This window comes from Apium graveolens, chromosome 11, assembly GCF_009905375.1.
Source record: "Apium graveolens cultivar Ventura chromosome 11, ASM990537v1, whole genome shotgun sequence".
In the NCBI taxonomy this organism is placed as follows: Eukaryota; Viridiplantae; Streptophyta; class Magnoliopsida; order Apiales; family Apiaceae; genus Apium; species Apium graveolens.
In genome coordinates this window covers 202,568,442-202,593,564 of record NC_133657.1, presented here as the reverse complement: position 1 = coordinate 202,593,564, position 25,123 = coordinate 202,568,442, and the positions used below count along the sequence as shown (strand labels likewise).

Genomic DNA, 25,123 nt, shown 5'->3' with positions numbered 1-25,123 from the left:
AACAATGAAACAAAAATCATCTATTAAAAATGTGTAATGTGCTTTTACCGGTTTTTCCTAAACCTTTCACTAATAATCGAACAAAGATCATCTATTAAGAAATTTCCTAAAGGTTACAATTATTTACCGGTTTTTTCTAAACCTTTCACTAACAATCGAACAAAGACCATCTATTAAGAAATTTCCTAATGATTACAATCACGGAACTGGAATAAACGTTTTTATGACAGCAAAAATATAATGCTTCAATTTTTTTCCCAGAAAAGGGGATTTAGCCACCTTTTCAACAGTAAAATCAACGTATAAATTTTTAAAAATTTTAGGAAGACTAAAGTGAAATACTTTCAATTTTGTTTTTCTGAGATCAAATCCTTTCAATTTAAAAAATAAATTTGCATCTTTACAAAAATTCTAATTATACAATCAACATTTTATAATTAATGATTTGTTTTTCAACGAATAGAGATATATTCTAAAAAAATCACTAATACATTTTTGTTTTTTTATCAAATTAAAAAATGACACAAAATCCAAATTAACAGGACCATAAATAATAGTAATACAGAACAACACGGGCTTAAAGTACAATATCCAGCCCAAACCAAAGCCCAACAAAAGCCCAAAACAAATTCTCCCAACTAGGGTTTCAATTCACTCCTTCTCCTTTATATCCGAAACCAAAACCCCTATACACATTTTGGACCGCCTCACACTCACCGCGAGAGAGATCGAGAGAGAGGGAGAGAGAGACTGAGAGGGAGAGGAGAGAGATGGTGAATTACAAGGTAAATCTCTCTTCTCTCTCTCAATCTCTCTATTATATAGTGTTTTAATCGATACTTGTATCTATATTTTTATGTATTTGTGGTTTATTATGTGTGTGTTTTTGTGTGCAGTTTCATCAGTATCAGGTTGTGGGGAGAGCTCTACCATCGGAGAAAGATGAGCATCCTAAGATTTACAGGATGAAGCTTTGGGCCACTAATGAAGTTCGCGCCAAATCTAAGTTTTGGTAAATCCTCATTTCAATATTTATATGTATTTTTGTGTCTATCTCTGTGTGTGTGTAACTGCGTTTATGTATGTGTATAGTTGTATAAATTTGTGTGCAGTTGTGTAAATGTAAATGTGTATGTAATTGTTGTAAATGTATGTAGTTATGTAAATATGTGTAATTGTGTAAATATGTGCGTAATTGTGTACATGTGTGTGTAAATGTTTGTCTTATGTGCGTGTAATTGTGTATATATCGGACCTGTCAATTTGTTCGTGTTGTGTACTCAAAATACAAACACAAACACTAAACTTTTGAGTTTTGTTTCGTGTGAAAAATTGCCGGGTCTAGTATATATGTGTATCTGCTGTATGTGTAATTATGTATGTGTGGGTAATGGTGTTTATGATTGTGTGTGATCGTGTAACTGTGTAACTGTGTGTCTGATTGGGTGTGTAATTGTGTAAATGTGTATCTGCTTTGTGTGTAATTGTTTATGTGTGCGGAATGTGGTGATTTATGTAAAATGTTTTAAGGCTTAATTTAGAGTACTATATTTTTATGGTTTTGTATTTCACTATTGAGTATATCTATGTTTTAGTGCTTGTGTTTCGGTGTTGTGGAGGGAATGCGTGTGTGTGTGTTCTGGTGATTTTGTTGAAATTTTTCAAGGCGATTTTGGATTGATGAGATTTGTCATGATTGTTATAGACGGTGATGTGTATCGTAATATTTAAAATGGTGTTTTGATTATGAAGGTACTTTTTGAGGAAGTTGAAGAAGGTGAAAAAGAGTAATGGTCAGATGCTTGCTATTAACGAGGTAATTTTTTGTGTTGGTTTTAGTTAACTTCTTGATTTTGGTTGTTTTCTAGTTTAGCGTGTGTGCTTGTTTTGGTTAAATATTTGAATTCAGGTTATATTCCAAGAAGGGTATTGTACTAGGATGGATGTATATATGTGAACATAAGAAAATTATTTAGTTTCGATTGTTTTTAATTGCTGTGGTACGTAAAACAATATCTTGATATAAAATGGATGTTTCCTTAGGTTTGGTGGTCCTGTTTCAGGGTTTAAGTTCTGTAGTTGATTGACATGGAATGGAATAGTTGAATTCTGTAGTAGTCGTGCCTTGCATTCTGTTTAAGATAAAGAGGGATGTTATTTTATGTTAGTATGTACTCTAAACTATGACATTTTAGCCATGATACTCTTTATATGTCTTGTTCACTTGAAAGCGCTCTTGTACTCTTTAATGTTCAAACTCGTATTTGTAGTTCTTTATTTGTGTCCCCGGCCAGGATATGGTTTTAGGCCTTTCCCTTCCCTTGTTTCCTTCTCTGGACCTGCAATATGTCTGACTTGGTGAATCCTATCTTAAGATCTTTGAATGTCCAAATTAAAACTTGCTTGTTCTTGCTAATAGTGCTGCTATTGAAGCTTAAAATGCCATTCTAATTTGACAATCCTTTACAATAATTAAGTTACCACAAATTGGTAGGAAAACAAGTCTAATGATGTTTTAATAGGGAGTGTAAATTTCGTATTGGATTTTTATTACACCTTTTTAGCTTAATTATTAATCACTTTGATACCTCTGATACTGAGGGAAATTGGTTAAAGCTTTTATTCATATGGTAAGACACTAATACTAGTAAAAATTTATGCTTTCAATGCATGATAAAGTATATGCTTTGAAATTAGATTTTTAATGTTCCTGTCAGCAATTTTTTCCCATAGACAACAATTTCTCTAGATTTGCCTTTTGAAAACTTCTTGTTTTTTCCTAATCATACAATGTTACAGATTTTCGAGAAAAACCCTACAACAATCAAGAACTATGGCATTTGGTTGAGGTACCAGAGTCGGACTGGATATCACAACATGTACAAAGAGTACCGTGACACTACTCTGAATGGTGGTATTGAGCAGATGTACACCGAAATGGGTTCTCGCCATAGGGTCCGTAACCACTGCATCCAAATCATTAAGACGGCCACCATTCCTGCCAAGCTCTGCAAGAGGGAAAGTACCAAACAGTTCCACAACTCAAAGATTAAGTTCCCATTGGTCTCCAAGAAGGTTAGGCCACCATCCCGAAAGCTGAAGACCACATACAAGGCATCCAAACCCAACCTATTTGTGTAATTCCATTTCAAGTACAAGATGTTCTCTGAATACAACTTTGTTGCCATTAGTGGCCTAGCGTTTTTTGTATTTGATGTTCGGATATACTTTCATTTTGATATAATGGCCTGGAAATCTTGGATCAGACAGTATGTGATCTCTTGCTGTTTTATCAAGGTTCAGGTGGTCTATTGTTTGTGTTTCTAATAGTTAGACTCGGTTTTTTTATTTGAGTATCTAATTGTTGGGTGGATACTATTGATAGTCTTGACTCCAATAAGAATGGTGATTACCAAAATATGCTTGTGGCCTAATGGATAATAAATGGATAAACCTTCTAACAATCTTTTAAATTTTATTCAATTTTTCAAGTACATAAATCTGCATATTTTAGTATCACACGTTACACTTGACATTTTAATATTTACATGTTAAAACTACAAACTGATACTATAAATGATGAAAATCATACTAATAAAATCACTATATCATTCATTACAGGCTCCAGGACAATTTTAGCCCGTTTGAAAGAAAAGTTCAATTTTATGGCAAATCCACTAAAAATCTTCCAAAAATGGCACTCCACTTCTTTTGGGGTTCACCCTATAACCCCAGAAGAAGTGGCGTTCTGGTTTTTCTTTTTCCTTTTTTCTTTTCCTCCTTTTTTTTTTGACTTGTATGTAATGTTTTTCAAGTTTAAAAAATTCTATGGAGGTAATATTTTGAGCTCTAATATTAAATTGTAAAAAATTTATTTTGGTTTAAATTTTTTTTTATTGGTGAGTCATGTAAACCTATTTTTAGTGTATATTTTTTATTTTAATAAAAAGGTTGTAAATATATGACTTTTGTAACTTCGAAAACGGTGTCATGCTAGTCGAGTGTGCATTTGTTACGTGAGGGCATGTTTTGCAATGCTCATATTTAATTCCCAAAAAATTATTCTTGTTTAATTCTTTTTTTGTTGACTAGTGATGTAAACCTATTTGTAGTATATAATTTTTATTTTAATTTTTAAAAAATTTTGTATGGTTTTATTAGCTTGGAATAATGTATCATGGAGGAATATATTTTTTTTGACGACACCTTATATTTGATCTGAACTCATTTGCTGATAATGGATACTTAACTTGAAACACAAATTCAATCACATAACATCAGTTACATAATAACACACAGTTGAAAAACTGTGGCTACTTCGATACACAATAATAGCACGATACATAAATAAAAATGAGTACGATGCAACAATACAAATATTAAGAACCAACAATATATGAACCGGATCATTCATCTGTATCATCGGAGTCATCATCGTCTTCATTGATGTTCCAGGTATGGGACTCCTCATTTTCACGCTGCAACTCACGAATTTCTGTACAGTGGGCTACATCCTCTGTGGTAATTTCTTCCCTAAGAATTTTAACGAGAACTGCTGCACGGGGTTCAAGCGGCTCTTCGATCCAACGTTCGTAAATGCAAACACTGTCGGGACATTTGATAAACCGTCTGCCTGCGTCAAGACCCTTCCAGTAATGCGCTACAACAACTATTTTTCACAGAAATAATTATCCAAATTTGGGAGTGAAGACATAATTACTTTTGACGAGTGTGACTTCATGAGGTTGTAGCTCTCTATTTATAAATGATTTGGTAAAAAATAAATTATTTTTATATATTATCACAACTGTGAAACTACTTTGAATGACAGTTCACGTGCTAAGCATATTATACAATTACAGTTCATATTTTAAAACTTAATTATGACTTGTCATTGTTACTCTCACCTGCATTATTTTCAAAATTATAGATTAATTATCTGTTGTAAAGTGACATCGATACAAGTACATGCAATGACTTTATTTCATTTCATCTGAAACAGTGAAATCTTTTATCAAAAACTTATCTTTTCCTCTGTATTTCATTTATATGATTTGACTTGTCATTACTGTTTTTCATATGTCTTTCCACTTGAACTTTTTCAGTGTTTGTCTCAAATTATTGAAAATGTTTAAACTGTTTACTAATACAAAACAGTAATTCGAAACAAAACTGAAATAAACACACAACTATTAATAATAATAACATTACAATAAAGAAATATACAACTAATATAGAGTTAGAACTGACATAAGGAGTTTTTGATTTGACAGTGCAATAATTACTTTATACTAAAAAATAGATAAAATGAAGTGGGCTTTCATCTTTGTTTATTATCTAAATAGGATATTGTTCCGAAGTTGATGTTGTATATTAATTGAAGAGAAATGAGTTACACTCCTGGTGATATTTTTCGAGTTCCTGGTCGGAAATGGTTTTGTGATGACGATTTTAGGTATTTTACACTTTTTTGTGCAATTTTTGAAATATTTTGAATGGTTGTGGCATAAAACTGAACTTTTCGTTTAAATGTGCTAAAATTGCGCGGAGCCTCCATTACAATCATTAGAGCATATGCACCGCGCCTAGTAGATCAGTTGATTTGTTAGCTTTTTTGATGGACACCTGAAAAGTGAACATGCAGCGGGCAAACACTGATGGCCTCAATAATTACTACTCCTTCAATTCATCAATAGGAGGATTGATTTTCAAAGGACTCACCAACGGGTAGCAATCAGCGGGGCCCATTTCTTTTTCACTTTATTAGCACTATAACAGCTATATATTTGTGTACATTCAATCAAGCAACGGCTATATACGAATAACGGTCACTTATTTTAGTTATAAATATTGATTCTTTTGTGTTCATTTTTACCCGAAAATTTAACTTCTCAATCTCATCTTTTCTTTCATATATTTATACATATAAAAATATATAATGGGTACTAATTGGCTCCCTTCCGAAAAATTACAATTATGTATTTCGTGGGCTCGACAATCTATTGATCCGATCACCGGTCGATATTCAAACAAGAATAATTTATGGCGGCGAATTCATGAGGATTATGCAAAAAATTGGTGTGACACTCCAGAGAACCCTCATGCCGAACCTCGTTCAAAAGTTGCTCTTGATTCACACTGGATACCGTTGAAGAGAGCACTAAAAAAATGGCATTGTGCCAAAAATCAAGCTAGTAGACATAGTGCAAGCGGAACCAATTTGGTGGATGAGGTAAGATTTTTTTATTTTTTATTTTGATATGTTATATATTATTTATATGATAACTTGATATGCATAATTTGTCATTTTATGTAGATGACTCAAACTCAAGGAGTATATTTCAAGGACATGAATAAAACATTTGACAAATGGGAATGTTATGAAGCAGTTGCAGCACGTCCTCAATTTGTAGACGTTTCCACCACTTCTCCTCTGTTTCAACGAAACTTTTCAACACAAATGGAATCACCGATTAATTTGAATAGTGATGATTTCGTTGATGAAGAAGGCTTCACGACTCTAGAGTCTAATCGAGAAACAGAAGGTCCTTCTAGTCCGGTTAGACCCATGGGCGTGAAGGCGTCATAGCAAGCCAAAAAGAAAGGAAAGCAGGGTATGACAAAAAAAGATGAAATGTCTATAGCTATTTTCAATAATATGCAATGTAATCAAAAACAGCTTGTGGAGGCCAATATCAAAAGAGACGAAGAAACTCTTCAAATGTCGAGGGAGATATTATAACTTGAAAAATGAAAGGAAGCAAGACAGGCAAGACTTGATGCTCTAGAAGAACGAAAAGAAGCAAGATTGGAAAAAGGAATTGCTATTGAAGAATTAAGGGAGCAAACAAAGATAATAACAATGGATACTAGCCAAATGACTCCTAATACGAAGAAGTGGTTTAAAAGAAAGAAAGCTGAGATCATGGAACAAGTGAATGAGACTACTAGCGATGATGCTTACGTTCCTCATTTTGACGATGATTATTATGATTAGATTTAGCTATGTTTACGATGATTAAAAGAAAGAAGTGGTTTTCATTTCACTATGTACTTTGCTTTTTCATCCAACTATGTACTATGCTTTTTAATTTAATTATGTTCAATGCTTTTTAAATTCAATAAAAGAAATTTATTCAAATCGCGGTTCTTGCTTTCAAATTGTCAAGTCGTACATTTGAAGAGATTTTATTTGGACATCTACAACTATTCATTGGCTTCAATTGTCCAATTGTGCTCTATCAAATTATTTTGAAGCATTGTATGAACATAAGCTGATTCCAAGTTTTCAATACGATTCCAAAATGCTTGTTGATTTATTCCATCTCTTTGTACTGATGCAAAAGGAATTCTAACTCCATTACAATCTACTGGCCCATCATAAACCCGTAATACTGATGGATTTTTTAGATCTTCTTCTACTGACTCCACAAATTCATCTTCAACAAATTCATCCTCAACTATCATGTTATGCAATATGATGCAAGTCATCATGATAGTTCTAGGGGGGGGGAACGCTTATGCATCCGAGCACCGTGGCGAAGAATTGCCCATCGAGATTGCAAGATACCAAAACACCTCTCTACATCTTGCGATATGCTTCCTGTTTCTTAGCAAACAATTTTTGTGATTGAGTGGCAGGATTTGATATGGTTTTTACAAATGTCGAATACCTAGGATAAATTCCATCGGCAAGATAATAAGCATTATTGTATCTTTTGCCATTGACGTGAAACACCACTGTTGGGCTATTTCTTGCGATAACTTTATCAAATACGGGAGACTGACCTATAACGTTAATATCATTTTGAGCTCCAGGAACACCAAAAAAGGTGTGAAACACCCACGTGTCATAGGAAGCGACAACCTCTAGAATGATAGTCGGACGTCCTTTTCGACCACTATAAGCTCCACCCCATCCATTTGGACAATTCTTCCACTCCCAATGCATACAATCGATACTTCCAATCATACCTGGAAATCCTCTTTGTTCGCCTCTTGCTAAAAGCCTTCTTAAATCTGCAGGTGTTGGAGCACGAAGGTACTATTCACCAAAAAGTCCTTCCACTTGCTGACAAAACTTTTTCATGCATTCAAGTGTAGTTGATTCTCCCATTTTACATATTTCGTCACATTGATCAGTTGCTGCGCCGTAAGCTAGCATTCGTAATGCATCAGTCATTTTTTGTTGGGGTAGCAACTCCAATAATCCAATTGCATCTGTTTTTTGATGCCAATAAGAATCTTGAGTGCAAAGAGCTGTCATGATGCGATTGAAAACATGGGGCGCATTCTATATCTTCGATGAAAGTCGTCTTCACTGAATATAAGACGATGAACGAAGTAATCTTCCATGAGATTTTTACCTCTCGACAACCTTTGTCTATGATGATTGGGAGATTTTTCAGGCCGTGAGCCACGTCCTTGTGGTTCATCTGAAGTGTCGATGAAATCCATCACCATTGCCGCTTCGGTGACCATGGTATTCATGATTTCAGACTCTTTTTGACTGTGTTGTTGTCTCTGACTCAATAATCTTTTCAATGCATTCATTTTGATAAGAAATTGTAATGATTTTGAGATACTATACTCAGAAGATTATGATATTATTTATGGACAACTTTTCTATCTGCAAATTTAGATCAAAACACGTGTCATTACGTGATTCAATGAAAATCTTATCAAAAATTTAAATTTATCCACAATCTTATCAAAAATCTCAAATTATATAGCAATCTATTATTAGATATTATTTATGAGACCATTAAATAATAGATATGAATTTAAATTTATCATATAAAACTAAATTATTTATTTGATGAATAGTAATTGATGAATTGATGGAGTTTTCTGAGTACATAAAAATCAATAAAAATAATTGCTTTATCGTGAATAGTAGAACTCCATCAATTCAATCCATGAATTAATGAATTGATGGATTTTGTGGGTGCATGTGCTCTCAGTACACCCTAAACTGCTGGAGTTATTTGATTGAGATGACCACAAAAAATGTTGCCATTTCCCAATAATTGCTAAAGTATGAAGAAGGGTATTCATGTAAATTCACCTCAACAATCCTTAATATCAGTCCATGTTGAAGTACACTTCAGTCTCAGCCTCTCTTCCTCTTGTACACAAACAACAGGACACACAGTACACTGAGAAAAACACACACAGCAAAGTCAAATGGCTTCAGAAGATCATCATATGCATGACCATGAACATGACCATCACCACCATGATCATCATCATCATACCCATGAGTAATCTTCCTTATCTTTAACTTCTATTAACTCAATCTCATTATTTTATATAAAAAATATAATTTTTTCTTACACACAGCAAATCTGAAGGCAACTCAGCTACATCATGGGTAGGCAAAGATGGGAAGATTTATCATAGCCATGATGGTCTAGCACCACATTCACATGAGCCCATTTACTCACCTGGGTTTTTTACAAGAAGGGCACCTCTACTTGTCAATAGAGATTTCAATGAAAGAGCCTTCACTATTGGTATTGGTGGTCCTGTTGGAACTGGGTAACTCTTGCTACACTTCATTTTTACCTTTCTTTAATTAAAGTTTTCGACTTTGTATACTTATTGCACTTCATTTGTACCTTTCTTTAAATAAAGTTTTGAACTTTATTTTGTTAGCAGTATAGCATTTTTAATGTAGTGAGTGTGTTCATGTTTAATTGGATCAGAAACTTAAAAACCCATTTTTGGAATTGAAGAGTGAATCAGAATATCGGATCACTAATGGACCATCTTTTGATTGATATCATACCCAATTTAGTTTTCCTAACGGATTATTAGGGTACTTACTATTGAACTTGAGACCGACGGCATTGCCCAAGTTTGATACTTTGAGTTACTGACAACTAAAGGCGTTAGTAGATGGCTTAATTGGATTATATATCTTTAACAATTTTAATTGTTTTTGGTTTGTTATTTAACTTGTAGTCTTTGGCAACATTGGTTGTGTGTTGTATATTTGAAGCATATTTATCAATTCGAGTATCAGTAATATGTAATATAGTTTTTATACTATCTTGGAGATGTGGACTAAAGAGAAAAGTCATACAATAAAAGATACAATCGGAATTGCGTAACTCCTTTTCCCTTCTCTTCCCAAATTTAAGGTGTCAGCCTCAAAGAAACTTGTCTAGTCTTGTATATAATTCTAACATATTGTTTCTTTAATATATTAATAAGCTACCTAACAAAAAATTAAGAATAAAACATTTTGCGTCAAATGTTTCCTTGCATTTACTCTAGCTTAAATTATGCCCATATTATAAGACAAGCACAGACACAAATTGTTCTTGTGGTGTAAATAAGTAGATTTTTTCCTTGATACAGTGATAGTGTATTTGAAGCTATATCGTTTAAACATTTTTAAATTAAGTTTGTACTTTATGTTGCAGGAAAACAGCTCTAATGCTTGCTTTGTGCAAGTACTTGAGGGATAAGTACAGTCTTGCTGCGGTAAGTGTCCAAAGCAAATTTAATGGTTCTTGCTTCTATCAACATTTTTCCATTTAGGTTATATAAATAATTACATTTGAAAAAAGTGCCGCAGTGCTGTATGCTGATCTAGCCTATCTTTTAAGATATGTTCAGAATTAAGCTAACCGGCTAGACAAACACATTCACGTAGGAACTAAGTTTAATCGGTGGCATACAGATATGGTAGCTGAGTTAATAAATTTTAAAAAAATGGAAAAATGTTTATATTATCTGGATGGTAGCTAATTATCTAGCATGTACTTGCCAGGTGCATGGTTTTATAATAGACTTCTTTGATTATGCTTGGACTACATGTTCCATAACTTTAGTAAACTTTTGAAGCTCTGCTTGTACATTTTGTGTTGTTTTAAAATACATTTTACAGAAGATGAGAAGATTGACTTCCATTTAGAACAAAATTTGGCTCTCTTTGAATACATTAACAATTCTTCAAATAGCACTTTCTTGCTAAGTACATGCGTTAGCATATCATATAATTTGAATACTAAATGTTAACCACTACCAATTCATTTTATCAGACAAAAACATATGCAATATTTGAAATTTAAAACTTGGTGGAATTATTTAGTTTGTTATATGTTACTAAGTAGTAAGTAGCAATATTTGAATCTTCAAAATTCAAATAACTAATCTATTGATAAAATGGTATTGCAGGTTACAAATGATATATTTACAAAAGAGGATGGTGAGTTCTTGGTTAAAAACGGAGCACTTCCCGAGGAAAGAATTCGTGCTGTTGAGACAGGAGGATGTCCTCATGCTGCTATTCGGGAAGACATCAGCATTAATCTTGGTCCACTTGAGGAGCTCTCAAACTTGTACAAAGCTGATATGCTTCTTTGTGAATCTGGAGGAGGTATGTTGGTTCTTTTTTGTTTTGCCTGATTTGCATAATAGAATTATTGTTCAAACAAATGTTCATGGTGTGAACTGAGCCAATACAAATCAAAAGATTAGGAGCATTAACTTTAATTTTAGTTGGGAACTACGGAATTTCTGTGTAATTTTTATGTTAGGAACGTCCTATAGAACCTATCACTAATATATCCCTAGAGGGGGTTAAGGCTAGATTGAGCTACTGTAAGTGTTTGATGATCGCACCTATGCAGAATTCAAAAGAGGAGCTTCTAGCAAGATATATTGTGCATGTAGCTGACAAAAAAAATACTATAATAGGCGATAAAGGCCGTCTTAATTGTTCATTGTCACAGAACTGATATATTATTTTTTATATGTCTGGGTGCAGACAATCTGGCTGCCAATTTTAGCAGGGAACTGGCTGATTACATAATATATATAATAGATGTATCTGGCGGTGACAAAATTCCACGAAAGGGAGGCCCTGGCATTACACAAGCTGACCTCCTTGTATGTATTTTTCTTGAGACAGTTTTCGATTTTGGAGTCAGTGACACCATCAGAACTCTGTTCACTAGCAACTTTTTTTTTCAGAACAGTTAAATTCTACTTTTTGCACACGTTTAGGTAATTAACAAGACGGACCTTGCAGCAGCTATTGGAGCTGATTTAGGGGTTATGGAGCGTGATTCACTACGTATGCGGGATGGTGGACCATTTGTTTTTGCTCAGGTTTGTTTAGTATGATCTACTTCCATTTACCTCTTAAGACAATGTACATACTTGACATTATATCCATATGTTTTTTTAGTTTATATTTACTCAGATGACCTCAATTTAGTACAATAACATTTTTCCTTGTTATATTTTTAGTTAAATAACACAAAAGCTGTATTTTACTATTTAGTCCATTTACTGCAAATCATGAATTTGAAAAAGTTGATGGTGCAATAGTGAAACATCACCTCATTTTTTGTTTATTTATTGATCTTCCAAACTCACGAGCCCTTGACCTTCATGTTGGCGGGTACCTTTGTTTAATCATCAAGGAACAAAGAAAGTTAATTCATGCAATCCTCTCTGTTGCACAAGTTCCACTAAATATTGATATTTGAAGCGAATACGACAATCCGTTGTAGCATCTTTGTATTTACAGAAGATAGTTTCTCCACCTGAAATCTCTCTTTTCCCTCTGTTGTCTCAACTACAACTCTGAGGAAACTTAATTTCCGGTGCAGCTCCTGACATGGTTGTATCACCAGTAATGTAGTAGTTAAACATTTGGTTACATGTTCGTGTAGAAAAATCATGTACCTGTAAATGCATATGCACATTGTCTTCGCTTCCTCTTACTTGCCTCCATCTAATAGACAAAAGGAATATGAAGTACACCCACTCTAGTTTGTTTCTCGTGATTAATGTATGTAAACTTGGGTGCGCACAGGTGAAGCATGGAGTTGGTGTAGAAGAAATAGTGAACCACATTATACAGTCTTGGGAAGCTGCAACCGGGAAGAAGCGTCACTAGATACACTCTTTAGGCGAGCAAAGAGATGCTTTTCGAATGCATACTCTAATGCTTGAAAGTTGAAACACTGATGCCATCCAAGTCTGTACTGGATTTGTCCGCTAGAGCGAACCCTGGAGAATTTTTTTTATGAAAATCGACAAGTTCTATGGAAGTTGGAACAAATAAAGTTCCAGTTTTGGATCATGTATGTTATGCATCTTTTGAAGTCGACAGCATTAACAGAATACGCTATCTGTTTAATGAGATATTGACAAATATGAATATATGTTACTTGCCAAATTTATATAAGAATTTTAAAAACCTTTTGTTGTTGGGCCTGTACATGGATCATGATAGTCATTGCACTACCCTACCCTTACTCGATAGTCATTCATATTATAGCTCTATTAATTCATCAATACGAATCCCTCATTTAATGATGCTACTTGTTTGTTACATTATACTAAACAATTAATTTTCTTAGATTTATATTAAATAACGTCTATAAATATTCTTAGTATTATATTAAATAATTATTTTTAAAAAAAAAAATAAAAACCGAAAGAAACCGAAACCGATAAACGGTTAACCGAACCGAAAATAACCGTTCCGAACGGTTCGGTTATGGTTAATAGCTAGAAACCGAACCGAACCGACATACACGGTTTGTTAACGGTTTTCGGTAGAAACTGAGCCGAACCGAACCGTGCACACCCCTACTTTAAATCAAAAAGATTTTCACGGGAACAATGTTTTCAAAGTAGAAATTGAATAATGAAAAGTTTCAGTTCCATCAACATTTATTTTGCTTGGCAAACACTTTATTATTTTCAATTCAAATACACTCACGCACCCAATTTGTTTTCAACAAAATCAGAATGTTAAGTATCACGTAAAGGCAGCGAGAAAAATATCGTTATATCAAGTAATATTAGGCAACACATTATTCTTTTTATTTCATTTATTAATATATAATTTTTTTTTATTTTAAAAAATTATGAAAAATCGAACATAGAAAAATATAAAGGCATTGTACCAAAAACTAAAACACTGAAATGGTCTCTCAAATTGTTTCCGGATAAAAAATTCAAAACCCGTATAAATAACCCCCAATTGCCCAGATCAACCCCTTTCAAATCTCCAATCCCCACACTCCAAACCACCATCATCTCTCTCTCTCTCTCTCTCTCTCTCTCTCTCTCTCTCTCTCTCTCTCTCTCTCCCTCTCTCTGCCTCTCTCTCCCTCCCTCCCTCTCTCTCCCTCTCTTCTCTCTCCCTCTTTCTCATGGACAAGAAAGTGGAAGAGGCAGGCAAGAAAAACAAGGCCACAGCATACGAATCTCTAGGATGGCTAACAGAATCAACAGTAATGCCCAAGAAACACAAGCCCATTTCAGGCATTGGAGCTTCCTCAATCTTCGAATTAAAAGCCCAGCTTTACAAAGCCCAAGAAGACTCCAAGAATCTTGCCAAAGAATCTAACTTGCCCACCTCTTGTTTTGATCATGTTGATGTTTATCGTGCCAAGAAAAAGATTCTTGCTCATGACCCGTTTGCTGCCAAGAATCATGGTGTTGATTTGAGGAATCATAAGTAAGAAAGTTCATTGCTTTTCTTCATTTTGTGTATATATGTGTGTGTATTTTTGTTAATTTAAATGGTGTTCTTTTAGTTTAGATTAGTTAATTTAATTTAAAGTTGCTTGCTTTTGTTTATTTGGATGTATATGTGTATGTGTGATGTTGGTTAATTATGGATGATTTGGGTTTTTGTTTATTTATAGGGTACTGGGTGTTTTTTTTTTAATTTTGTTTAGCCAAGAAATGAGTCGGGTTTTGAATAAATTAGCCAAAAAAATTTAGGGTTTTGAGAATTTTAAAATTTTGAATTTTTTGGGGTTTGTTAGTGAAATTTAGGGATTTGGGTAAATGGGGTTTCCAAGGAATGTAAATTGGTTAAAGCGTTGAAATGTTAAGTATATGTTAGGATTGAAGATGTGAAGACAATAAAAAATCATTAACATTTCTTAACTTGTTATAATGACAAGATTTGACATCATTTTAGACCTTTGTCTCTTTAGTTTCTTATTCTGGTTAGAATGGTCAGTACCTGCTATATTTGATGATGGGTTTGAGTTTATAAAATTAGGGTAAGAATTTTAAAAAATGTGGGCAAGACATCTTACATCAGGAGTCAGGACCTCTCTGACACCCTGTTTGATGTGGTTATCGCCTTCCTTATATGGGTACCTACATGCTAGACAGTGGTTTTTTCGCATTGCTATGCTAATTCTGTAAAAATCGAGTTTTTACAATTACAAAGATTATCAGTAAATGCTTATCTTGTTTCATGGATGGATTAGGATACGCCGATACGGGGGTGGTTGTGTAAGATGCTAGAGATGTGTAATAACTGTTTAGGGAATTTAGATAATACATATAAATAAGTAGTGTTGCCTCTTATTCTCAAAAAAAAAAAAGTAGTGTTGCCTCTTTACATCATTACCCTGTTCGTCAATATTTTTATGATTCTTAGACAACCTCCAGGCACCCATGTTACCTAAATTTGACGTAGTCAGCTTATCGAATCTTTGCATTAAAATCCCCTGAATGTTGTTTTACTTTTTTCCCGACCTTCTCTCCGGTGGTTTTGAGTTTAATTTTTGAGCAGTGCATTAGTTAATGCAAGCTTTTAATTTCTTATCACCACCCTTTACTTGATTGCCAATAATTACAGGGATAAGCTTGAGCTGAAAGCACTAAATGAGGGAGCAGTTAGCTATGCTGCGCTAGAGAAGAAAGCTGAGTTGTATGATAAGCTAGCACGGGGAGAGCTGTCGGACGAGGAAGATAAAGAGAAGTACTGTGTTGATTTCTCTAGTAAGATTGTGCAGGATGAACCACAACATCCTCAAGGCCATGATGCTTCTGTCACAGGACAAACAGAGTACGGAGATGGTGACAGCGGTTCTTCAATGCTACCTAACACTAAGCCTATGGGGCTGGGAAGGGCAGGTGCTACCTTCGACAATGAGGAGCACAAGCGTTTCGTGAAGTAAGCCATTTCACTTCTTTTTTTGGATGGTTTGATCTCATTTTTTCGTGTTGAAACATTTTGCTTGGTTGTATCTTCTAATCCAATTTCTTAGTAATATTATGGTAGCACTCCACCACTAGGTTTGAGTTGAACATCAATAGCAGGCAGTTTGCCATTAATTTTCTGTTCTACTAAATATTGAATACAGATGTGTGATTATGTGATGATGTGATTACTATGATGATCTCGAAGATATTATGTCCTTCAAAAAAAGAGACTTTCAGGACCTACGGAGTGTTATATTGACAGAATGATATGCTGTAAAAATAATACATAATACTCACTGTGTTGTTTTTAGAAATCGTCCCTAGTTTTAATTAAATTATCCTAAATAACTTGCAAGCTAGGAAGAAGTTGTTTCGCCGTCATCCCTTGTCTACCTAAACTTGATTTCAAAAATTATGTTGTAGATGTAAGTGTGTTTTTTAGCCTGTTTTCCATGATAGGTGTGCTGGGATATGCTTTATCTACTAGTTATGTTATATCGAGGTGCTCCGAGAGGTGAACAAAACTAAGCCTATTCTTCAAATCATCCTTGTAGTTGTCAACATGAATGTCAGGAACTGTAGGTTTGTGAAATGAGATTTTAATTATTTTTGGTGTTTTTTGAGTTTATATAAATAAATACAGTAGACTTCAGCTAGAAATGAGAAAGATGAAGATATCACACCAGAGAATTAGAGTTAGAACTGGAGAAAGAAACATACTTATTACTACCATTACCAATAGTATAGTACTGATTCATTCCTGACAAACAGACCAGTGATGTGGTGAACCCCCCCCCCCCCCCCCCCCAGTGCATAAATTTAAGCGTGCAAAATATGCATGTTTTTTGTCGCAGTTTATGGTAGCCTAGAGTTCCATCAAGTTCTTTGGAGCATTTGGGAGTAATTCATTGATTAATCCTTTTTAGAGTTATGTTTCTTTGTGTTTTTTAGGTAGATTTTTTTCTTGTACTGAAATCATCCAAAAAAGAATAAATTTTGTGACTCTTCAGGAACCAAGAGATTGGTATTTAGTACGAATTTACATAGTCTCCTCAGCCAAAGTCTTTTACTTCACCATCATCAATCGATGTGAAATAAGCTGTGAGCAAGGATGCATTGCACTTGATTTTAAAATATTTTCATATTCTTCCAATATATCATGAACACTAATATTCTTTAGAATCGTTTTGTTAAGCTTGAAAGAAGACTTCATCGGTATTCCCAAATTCTTACACATGATGCCCTCCTCCTGAGTTGTATTGCTTGGGAGAGATATGAAACCATCTCCATTGCAACCTGTTTCAGTAAAATCATTTCCTTTCCCTTTTTTAGGTAGGCAAGCTTCCTTGAGAACCTTCTACCAGGCTTGGAGTCACTTCAAATTTTCCACACTGACCTTCATTAATCACAATGCTTCCATGAATGTTAATTTTAATATGAGAGAGTTGAGGCATCATCACATCCAAAATAAATATACTCCCAGAAGCAAGAAGTACAATAAGTTTGGTAGAAAGAAGGGTTTTTAAGGAGTGTACGAGGCCTGTATCTTTTTTGTCTGGCTTCAAAATTATGTCACCTTTTTTCCTGTATTGTTTGTAGCTTGGAAACGTGAGTGAGGATGCGTGATACGGGAATTTGGAAAATCCAAATGTATAGGTATTAGACAAATATTAAAGTATTCAAAATATGTATTTTATATATTTTTTAAGAGTTTTATTTTAATCAGACAATATAGTCAAAAATATAAGTTCATTATTAAAACAATAATACCAGCTGGTGCATTATAAAATAGTTAAGTGATTAATTAATTTATTAATTACTTGACTAAATACGCCACTTGGAGAATCCTTAGGAATCCCCGCACCCCCGAGGATAGGGTATGTAGTGTGGTGCGTGAAGCATCCCTGCTTTCTAGGTTGGTTGTTATATATCACTGTATCTGTTAATTTAATATAAAATTAATGATTTATGATTCCTGTAAAAAATTATGCGGGGAATTTTTTTAGGAGTACTTATTGCAAACAATTTTTTTTCACATACAGTGATAGAAGTATTATATTAGTAATTTTTTGTTCTATTTGTTTTCTTGTCTGTATATTAAATCTTTATTTTCTAAATAGGAAATTAAGTAATATTAATGATGTAAAATATAGAAGTGATAACTTAAACCAACAAAAATATGAAGCTGTGTTGTTCAAATTGGATTTATTATTAATTTTAATAGTTTTTGTGAACACTATATATTATCTTTTTGACAGTTTTATCAAAGATAAACTATATAAAGTATAAATTATGAGAAGCTAAAACTAGACTATAATCCTTAAAATAGTTTCATTTCTTCACTTTGGGTCTTCATATTAACATGAGCCACCTTGTGACTGTTAAAATTGCTATCATTTCAAAAATATTATGTCTGTACAACTGAGGGGGGAATTTAGAGGGGTAAAGAGTACTGGAGATCAAACCCAATTTTTGTTTTAGTAACTCATCGCGTTTTCTTTGGAACATCAGATGCTAGTAACTTATATAATTGCATTTTAAGCATCATCCGATGGCATTTCTGAACCGGTGCATCTTTCTTCATAGTTGAAGTATTTATCAAACTATCCTCAATTTCAAATAATTGAAGTTGTATGAAGTTGCCAATGCAAACCATTTAGGCAGTGATGCTGGTTGTATGCGTGTGTACACGTGCAAAATGTGCTAGTAATTTATCATTTGCTGCAGTTTAAGTCATTAATGAAGTTTAAATTCCTTAGAGTCAAGTTTTAAAGATATGACTAAGTGTGTTCTGGTAGATTTTTTTTCTTGTCCCATTTTGATGTTACTATGGTAGAAAAACAAAATCTGAGAGTTACAGGTTACTTTAGAGTATAATTGCATTGAGCATCTTGAAATGGCCTTTTGTTTGCAACATCTAGTGCAAAACCTGTAGCTAGTCGAATAGCTCAAGGGATCTGTCTATACTGTCTCAGGATCTTTGTGATTGGTACATAACATAAACCGGTGCGTCTTTCTTTAACAGTTGGAGTCCCAATGGCTATTGGGCCCAGTTCATTGCAGATATTGTGCCCTATGCAACATTGCAATTTCAGTAAAATAGTTTGTTTTAACTTTACAAGTCTGATTCATGTGCTTCAAATGTTTATATATGCGTTCTGTTTTTCTCCGCAGAGAGGTTCATGAAGAAGTGAATCAAGCTAGGGAAAAAGTGTCAGAGGCCAAACTGCGTAGGGAAGAGCAAGCGGCAATGAAAAGAGAGAAACTGAAGCAGGCCTTTTTAAGAAAAAAACTGGAAAAATTGAAAGCAGCCAATATAGAAAAGTAATACATTTTTAGAGTCAATGTTGTATAAATATAACATTTTGAACAGCTTCATATTTTAGGATTCTTCAAGTTAATGTTAGGTTTTTTGTAATTTTCATTGTAAAAGTTACATGTAAAGATGAGTAAACCAGATTTGCTATTTACAATTCCGCCCTCCGTTAACTTTTTGTAGAATCACAGTAATGCAAGTGGTGTTTTGAGTAAAGTGCGAGTATACAAAGTACACTTTACTCGTTCATCAATTTTGATTGCTTTTGATGTTTAAAATGTTGTCAATTTTCTTATTTTTTATTTCATGATGTTATGTTCACTGATACATTAAGAAATTATCATTTATCAAAACGATAATGGTTTATGAAAATGGTAATGGATGCTGTCAAAATTAGCAAATTTTGTTAAATTTCAATATTTTTAATTTCGTTAGTTTCTTATCTTTTGTTTCTTGATATTGTCAACCTGCATTGAACGTTTAATGAAGTTGTACTTACCATTTCAAGAACATTTTTCGTGTGAACATTTGTCGTGTTACACTAAGCAATTGATGTTTATCAAAACAATTATGCATACCGCTAAAATTTACAATTATTATTAAGTTTCGATATTTATCAATGTTGCTTATCCCTTATCTTATATTTCTCAACGTCTAAAAATAATCAATTTCTTGACGTTATCAAGATCGTAACGTTTTGTTACACTTTCTCTGATGTTATCATATTAGTATATCAATATACGAAAACATTTGTCCAGATGTTACTATATTATTTTGACAATATACGAACGTATTTTTTGTGTATATAGCCTATGTACCTTATTCCATTTTGCAAATGGCTCTCATCTTTCTAAAGTTGCATGTAACATTTATATCAATTATAGCCTATGTAACTTATTCCATTTATTTATACAAAATAAATATGGATGCTTCGCTAGCTATCGAGGGTTGGGTTGGCATTGGTGTGGTTGCCAGGGACTCCACAGGCTCAGTGATTTTTGCAGCTACTAAAAGAAATCGAGCTTATTGGTCACCAGAAGTTGCTGAGGCAAAAGCTATCGACATCGCGGTAAGGCTGGGCAGAAAATACGGACTTGAGGAAGTGATCCTTGAATCTGATTGCAAAAATCTGGTTAATCGGCTCTCCAAAGGTGCAACATATCTGTCTGATTTGGACTATGTGTTAGATGACATTCTTGCAACTAGTACTTCTTTTAAATCCATTAGCTGGTCGCATGTCAAAAGAGATGGTAACTCAGTAGCGCATCACCTTGCTAGGTTATTCCCTTTTGGTTCTCAACAGGTGTGGGAGAATCATTGTCCCACTGAAATTGTCTCTTAAGTAAACATGGATATCTTGTCTCTTGATCAATGAAATAATTCTGCTTTTGACTCTCAGAAACAAAGTAAGTCATCCACAGACAAAGCAGTAAGTAAAAGGTATGTCATTATCCCTTGTGAAATACTCCGTACTATGTGAATCTAACACCAAAGTATTACCAAAGAAAATAAATATGTAGACTGTGCATGAATTGCAGGTCAATCACTCTTTAGATTGATACGGTTGGAAAATCAAAATTGCTTAATCTCGATATTCCTCTGTCATCACGGAGAATTCCATCATGATCATCAGAGAACTCTTGTAAATCACAGTGGACGAATTTTTGGGACTAACGGAAGATATGAACATTCGAGTTCAAATATAACGGGAAATGTAGTTACCAAGAGCTGCTGCTGCTGCTAAGCAGCAGGTGGAGCACAGGGCGCAAGATCCTCCTTGTGCTACAACAGAGCTGCATAAGGGAGGGATTTTTCTTTAGGGGCTAATTCTCCGATCTAAGATATCCGGTTTGTTTGTGATATAACATGGCCATGCCATTAAAACGATATTCAGTTATTACTTTAAAAACAAAGAAGTTCGGGGGACTAAGGATCTTATATTAGTATTCTAACAAAATGTATAATTGAAGTCTCTTAAGCATTGGCGTTCAATTAGACCTGGAACGATTAATTATTAGAAATCTAAAATTTCAGACAGTTTCTTGCCCCTCATTCTTCAATGCACATCAAATTGCCTTGGGTACACATAATGAAAAATTAGAAATATACTCAAACCCAAATCTTAAAATGTCTCAAGTAAAAATAATGCTTAAAATAAACATGCAAACAGGGAAGCCACAACAGCAAGTGCTGCAGGAACAAACAATTGTACTCCAGCACTTGTTGGTGATGGTGCAGGTGCTCCAACATCTTCTCCAGCTGCCGTGACGCCGACACTGGAGCAAACAGCAAGAACCATGAAGGAGATTGCTAGAACTGATGCAAGCTTCAAACTCTCCATTTTTCTTTGATCTCGAGAAAGTAAAAGAAATATCGGTTTACTTAAAAAAGTTTCGTGTTGCAGCTGTTAGTGAATTAAGAAGAGAATTGGCATACTTTATATAGTTGTTCTGGTATGAATAATGATGAAATTATAGAAATCTGCCAATGTATGTACTCCAGTACTGCTGGTGTTCCAGGCTGTAATGATAAGTGGAGGGATTCTTCAAGACAACGTTAACTTATTGTAATGAAATCTCATTACTAATCCATGTGATTATGTGAAATTTGCAAGCTTTGTTAAATACTCCGTCCGTCTCAAAATACAAGTCCTTTTGACTTTTTACGCGTATTTTAAGGTGAATAAAAAGGATAGTTGCACAAATCTTTTTTTCAAATCTTCTTTTTTTTTAAAAGTATACGTTCTAAATTTTAATTCAAGAAAAGAAATTTTTGGAAAAATTATGCGGAGCTATGACTTTTATACACCTTAAAGTACGCGTAAAAAGTGAAAGGGACTTATATTTTGGGACGGAGTAAGTAATCAACTTCTAATGATAAACTAATTGCCAGCAAACAATGCTGCTCTATTTTCTTATCTGAGTTGTTACTTTAAACAATTCCTGATTAGTGATTACTGACCAAAGAAATGATATAATCTTTCTTATTAGTGTTATATAATCTCTCTTGTTTTAAACTCCCTCTGTTTTAGCTGTTTCTTTAATATGCAGTGTTGTACCTTCAGCTCATGGAGTGCACTATGTTACTAGTGTTTTTCTTATGTTTCCTTCATACAAAACAATATTTCTGAAAATGACTTGCCATACATTATATTTGACTCATATGCCAGCAAATCTGGTTAACTTTCAGTATTTTCAATGTTGTTAGTTTCCTTCGTTTATAGTGTCAAAAGTTAAAATTTGTCATTTAAAACTACTTTTAATGAAGTTGTAGCTTCATTTTCTTATTATTCGTTCATATAACTACCTTTGTTTATAGTGTCAAAATTAAAATTTGTCATGTAATACTGCGCGATTGATGTTTATCGAAACAATAATGATACCGTTAAAATTAAAACTGTTAATAATTTTCGATATTATTAATGTTGTTGTCCCTTATCTTTATTTCTCGACGTTATCGCCCGTCTAAAAATAATAAATTTTTACCGTCATCAAGATCGTAACGTTTCCTTGCAGTTTCTAATATTATCGTATTATTTTGTCAATTTACATTTTATTTTGTCAATATACGAAAATATATTTCCGGATATTATCATATTATTTTAGCAATATACGGAAGTATTTTTGTATATACAGATGTATGTAACTTATTCCATTTTGCAAATCACTCTCATCTTTTTAAAGTCGCACGTAACATACTACAACATTTTGTATACCCCTCATGCCCAACCTTGGTCAATTATAGCCTAGTCTGAATTAAGTCCTATATCCTTGTGAGATACCATGTGGATCTAATTCTAAAGTACTATCTATAGAAAATAAATTTGGATACTGTGCATGAATTGCAGGTCAATTACTCGAAGATTGTTATCGATGGAAAACCAAAATTGCTTAATCTTGATATTGCTCAGCCATCGCGGAAAATTCTAGCACAGACATCAGAGAAGAATCGCAGTGGATGCAGTTTTATGACTAATGGAAGATATGAAAATTCGAGTTCAAATATAGCGGGAAATATAGTTACTAGAGTTGCTGCTGCTGCTACTGCTGCTAAACAGCACAGTGGAGCTCAGGGCACAAGATCCTCCTTGTGCTTCAACAGAGCTGCACAAGGGAGGGCTTTTGGACTGTGACCACTTAGCCTACCCTTCCTCGGTATCATATGACATGATGAACAATCTTCACGGGTTCCACAAGAGTCCATAATTTTTCCCCAGTGGAGAAGGTCATGTGTCATTGTTTGAAATAGAAAATCTATATCATTGTAATATATTTTTTTTTAAATGTAATTTATTATCCTAAATTAATTGAAGTAGAGAAAACAGTTCAGAATGTAGTGGATCTGTAGTTTTTTTGTTTCATTTTATAGGGGCTAAAGCTCTCCGCTCTAAGATATCCGGTTTATTTGTGATACAACGTGGAAATACCATTAAAATGATATTCGATTTTTGCTTATAGAAGCAATTTAATGTATAATTGAAGTCTCTTAAGTATTTGTTTTCAATAAGACCTGGAACGACAAATTATTAGAAATCTAACATTTCATATAGTTTGTTGCTCATCATTCTTCAACACTCACCAAATTTTCTTGTGTACAACAGTTAATAAAAAATTAGGAATAAACTTAAACCCAAATCTTAAAATGTCTCAAATACAAATAATGCTTAAACTAAGCATGCAAACAGGGAAACCACGGCAGCAAGTGCTGCAGGAACAAACAATTGTACCCCAGCACTTGTTGGTGATGGTGCAGGTGCTCCAACATCTTCTCCAGCTGCCGTGACGCCAACACTGGAGCAAACAGCAAGAACCATGAAGCAGATTGCTAGAACTGATGCAAGCTTCGAACTCTCCATTTTTCTTTGATCTCGAGAAAGTAAAAGAAATATCGGTTTACTTAAAAAAGTTTCGTGTTGCAGTTGTTAGTGAATTAAGAAGAGAACTGGCATGCTTTATATAGTTATTCTGGTATGAATAATGATGAAATTATAGAAGTCTGTCAATGTATGTACTCCAGTACTGCTGGTGTTCCAGGCTGTAATGATAAGTGGAGGGATCCTTCGAGACAACGTTAACTTATTGTAATGAATCTCATTATTAATCGTGAATACAAGAGTGGCTCTGGCTATAGGCGAGCAATGGCCCCCTACACTCAAAGCCTTCAAAAATTTCAACTCTTTTAAGTAAAATTTAAGAATTTGCATACTTTATATAGATTAGGGCCCCATAAACTGATTTCGGTTATAGCCCCTAAATCTCAGGGCCGGCCATGTGTGAATATTGGAAGCTTTGTTAAATAATTAAGTTCTAATGATAAACTAATGGCCAGCAAATGCTGCTATGTTTTTCAATACCTTTCAGCTTTTCTAATTACAACTGCTTCTTTCTTGTTTTGTACTCCCACAGTCCCACTGTTTTAGCTGTTTCTTTAATATGCAGTGTTGTAACTTTAGCTCATGGAGTGCACCAAGTTACTAGTGTTTTTCTTGTGTGTTTCCTTCGTACATAACAATTTTTTTTTTCTTAATGACTTCCCAATTACCATACTTGTATTTAACTCACATTCCAGCTATTCATCTCTAACTTTACGCTAAAAACACAAAATAGTTTTGATTTCCGAATGATATCATTCTACTACTTTTGTAGAATGTGGTATTTTTACTGTTAATATTCGTTCGTCAAATATTATACTTTTGATATTATTTGGAAAAGTCAATTTTAGAAGATCACAATTGATATTTTCTCTTCAACAAATCACGAACTCGAACTCGTAGGGTTGTCTATTTAGTTATTCGATAATCGTACTGAGTTATAATTTGGTTAT

General features: G+C 33.8%; 5 protein-coding genes across 5 annotated transcripts; 3 read left to right on the top strand and 2 right to left on the bottom strand.

The window, feature by feature from the left end:
* Positions 1-630: 630 nt before the first annotated feature.
* On the top strand, positions 631-3,375 carry LOC141697600 (large ribosomal subunit protein eL20). Its single transcript, XM_074502062.1, has 4 exons — positions 631-785; positions 897-1,012; positions 1,753-1,816; positions 2,800-3,375. The coding sequence occupies exons 1-4, from the start codon at positions 771-773 to the stop codon at positions 3,139-3,141; spliced, it is 537 nt and encodes a 178-aa protein (XP_074358163.1). The 5' UTR covers positions 631-770; the 3' UTR covers positions 3,142-3,375.
* A 4,207-nt stretch (positions 3,376-7,582) lies between these two features.
* On the bottom strand, positions 7,583-8,481 carry LOC141696533 (uncharacterized). Its single transcript, XM_074500661.1, has 3 exons — positions 8,367-8,481; positions 8,122-8,259; positions 7,583-8,019 (listed from the first exon to the last, which is right to left on the bottom strand). The coding sequence occupies exons 1-3, from the start codon at positions 8,479-8,481 to the stop codon at positions 7,583-7,585; spliced, it is 690 nt and encodes a 229-aa protein (XP_074356762.1).
* A 625-nt stretch (positions 8,482-9,106) lies between these two features.
* Positions 9,107-13,222, top strand: LOC141698394 (urease accessory protein G). The gene is made up of 7 exons (XM_074503078.1): positions 9,107-9,263; positions 9,343-9,540; positions 10,431-10,491; positions 11,188-11,389; positions 11,780-11,901; positions 12,019-12,123; positions 12,836-13,222. Exons 1-7 carry the CDS (start codon positions 9,187-9,189, stop codon positions 12,917-12,919), a joined length of 849 nt encoding a protein of 282 aa, XP_074359179.1. The 5' UTR covers positions 9,107-9,186; the 3' UTR covers positions 12,920-13,222.
* An 816-nt stretch (positions 13,223-14,038) lies between these two features.
* LOC141695111 (uncharacterized protein At4g18257-like) lies at positions 14,039-19,493 on the top strand. The gene is made up of 3 exons (XM_074499366.1): positions 14,039-14,494; positions 15,638-15,955; positions 19,159-19,493. The coding sequence occupies exons 1-3, from the start codon at positions 14,187-14,189 to the stop codon at positions 19,310-19,312; spliced, it is 780 nt and encodes a 259-aa protein (XP_074355467.1). The 5' UTR covers positions 14,039-14,186; the 3' UTR covers positions 19,313-19,493.
* Positions 19,494-23,818: 4,325 nt separating this feature from the next.
* LOC141698359 (uncharacterized) lies at positions 23,819-24,283 on the bottom strand. Its single transcript, XM_074503049.1, has one exon. It carries the CDS (start codon positions 24,153-24,155, stop codon positions 23,964-23,966), a length of 192 nt encoding a protein of 63 aa, XP_074359150.1. The 5' UTR covers positions 24,156-24,283; the 3' UTR covers positions 23,819-23,963.
* Between the last annotated feature and the right edge of the window lie 840 nt (positions 24,284-25,123).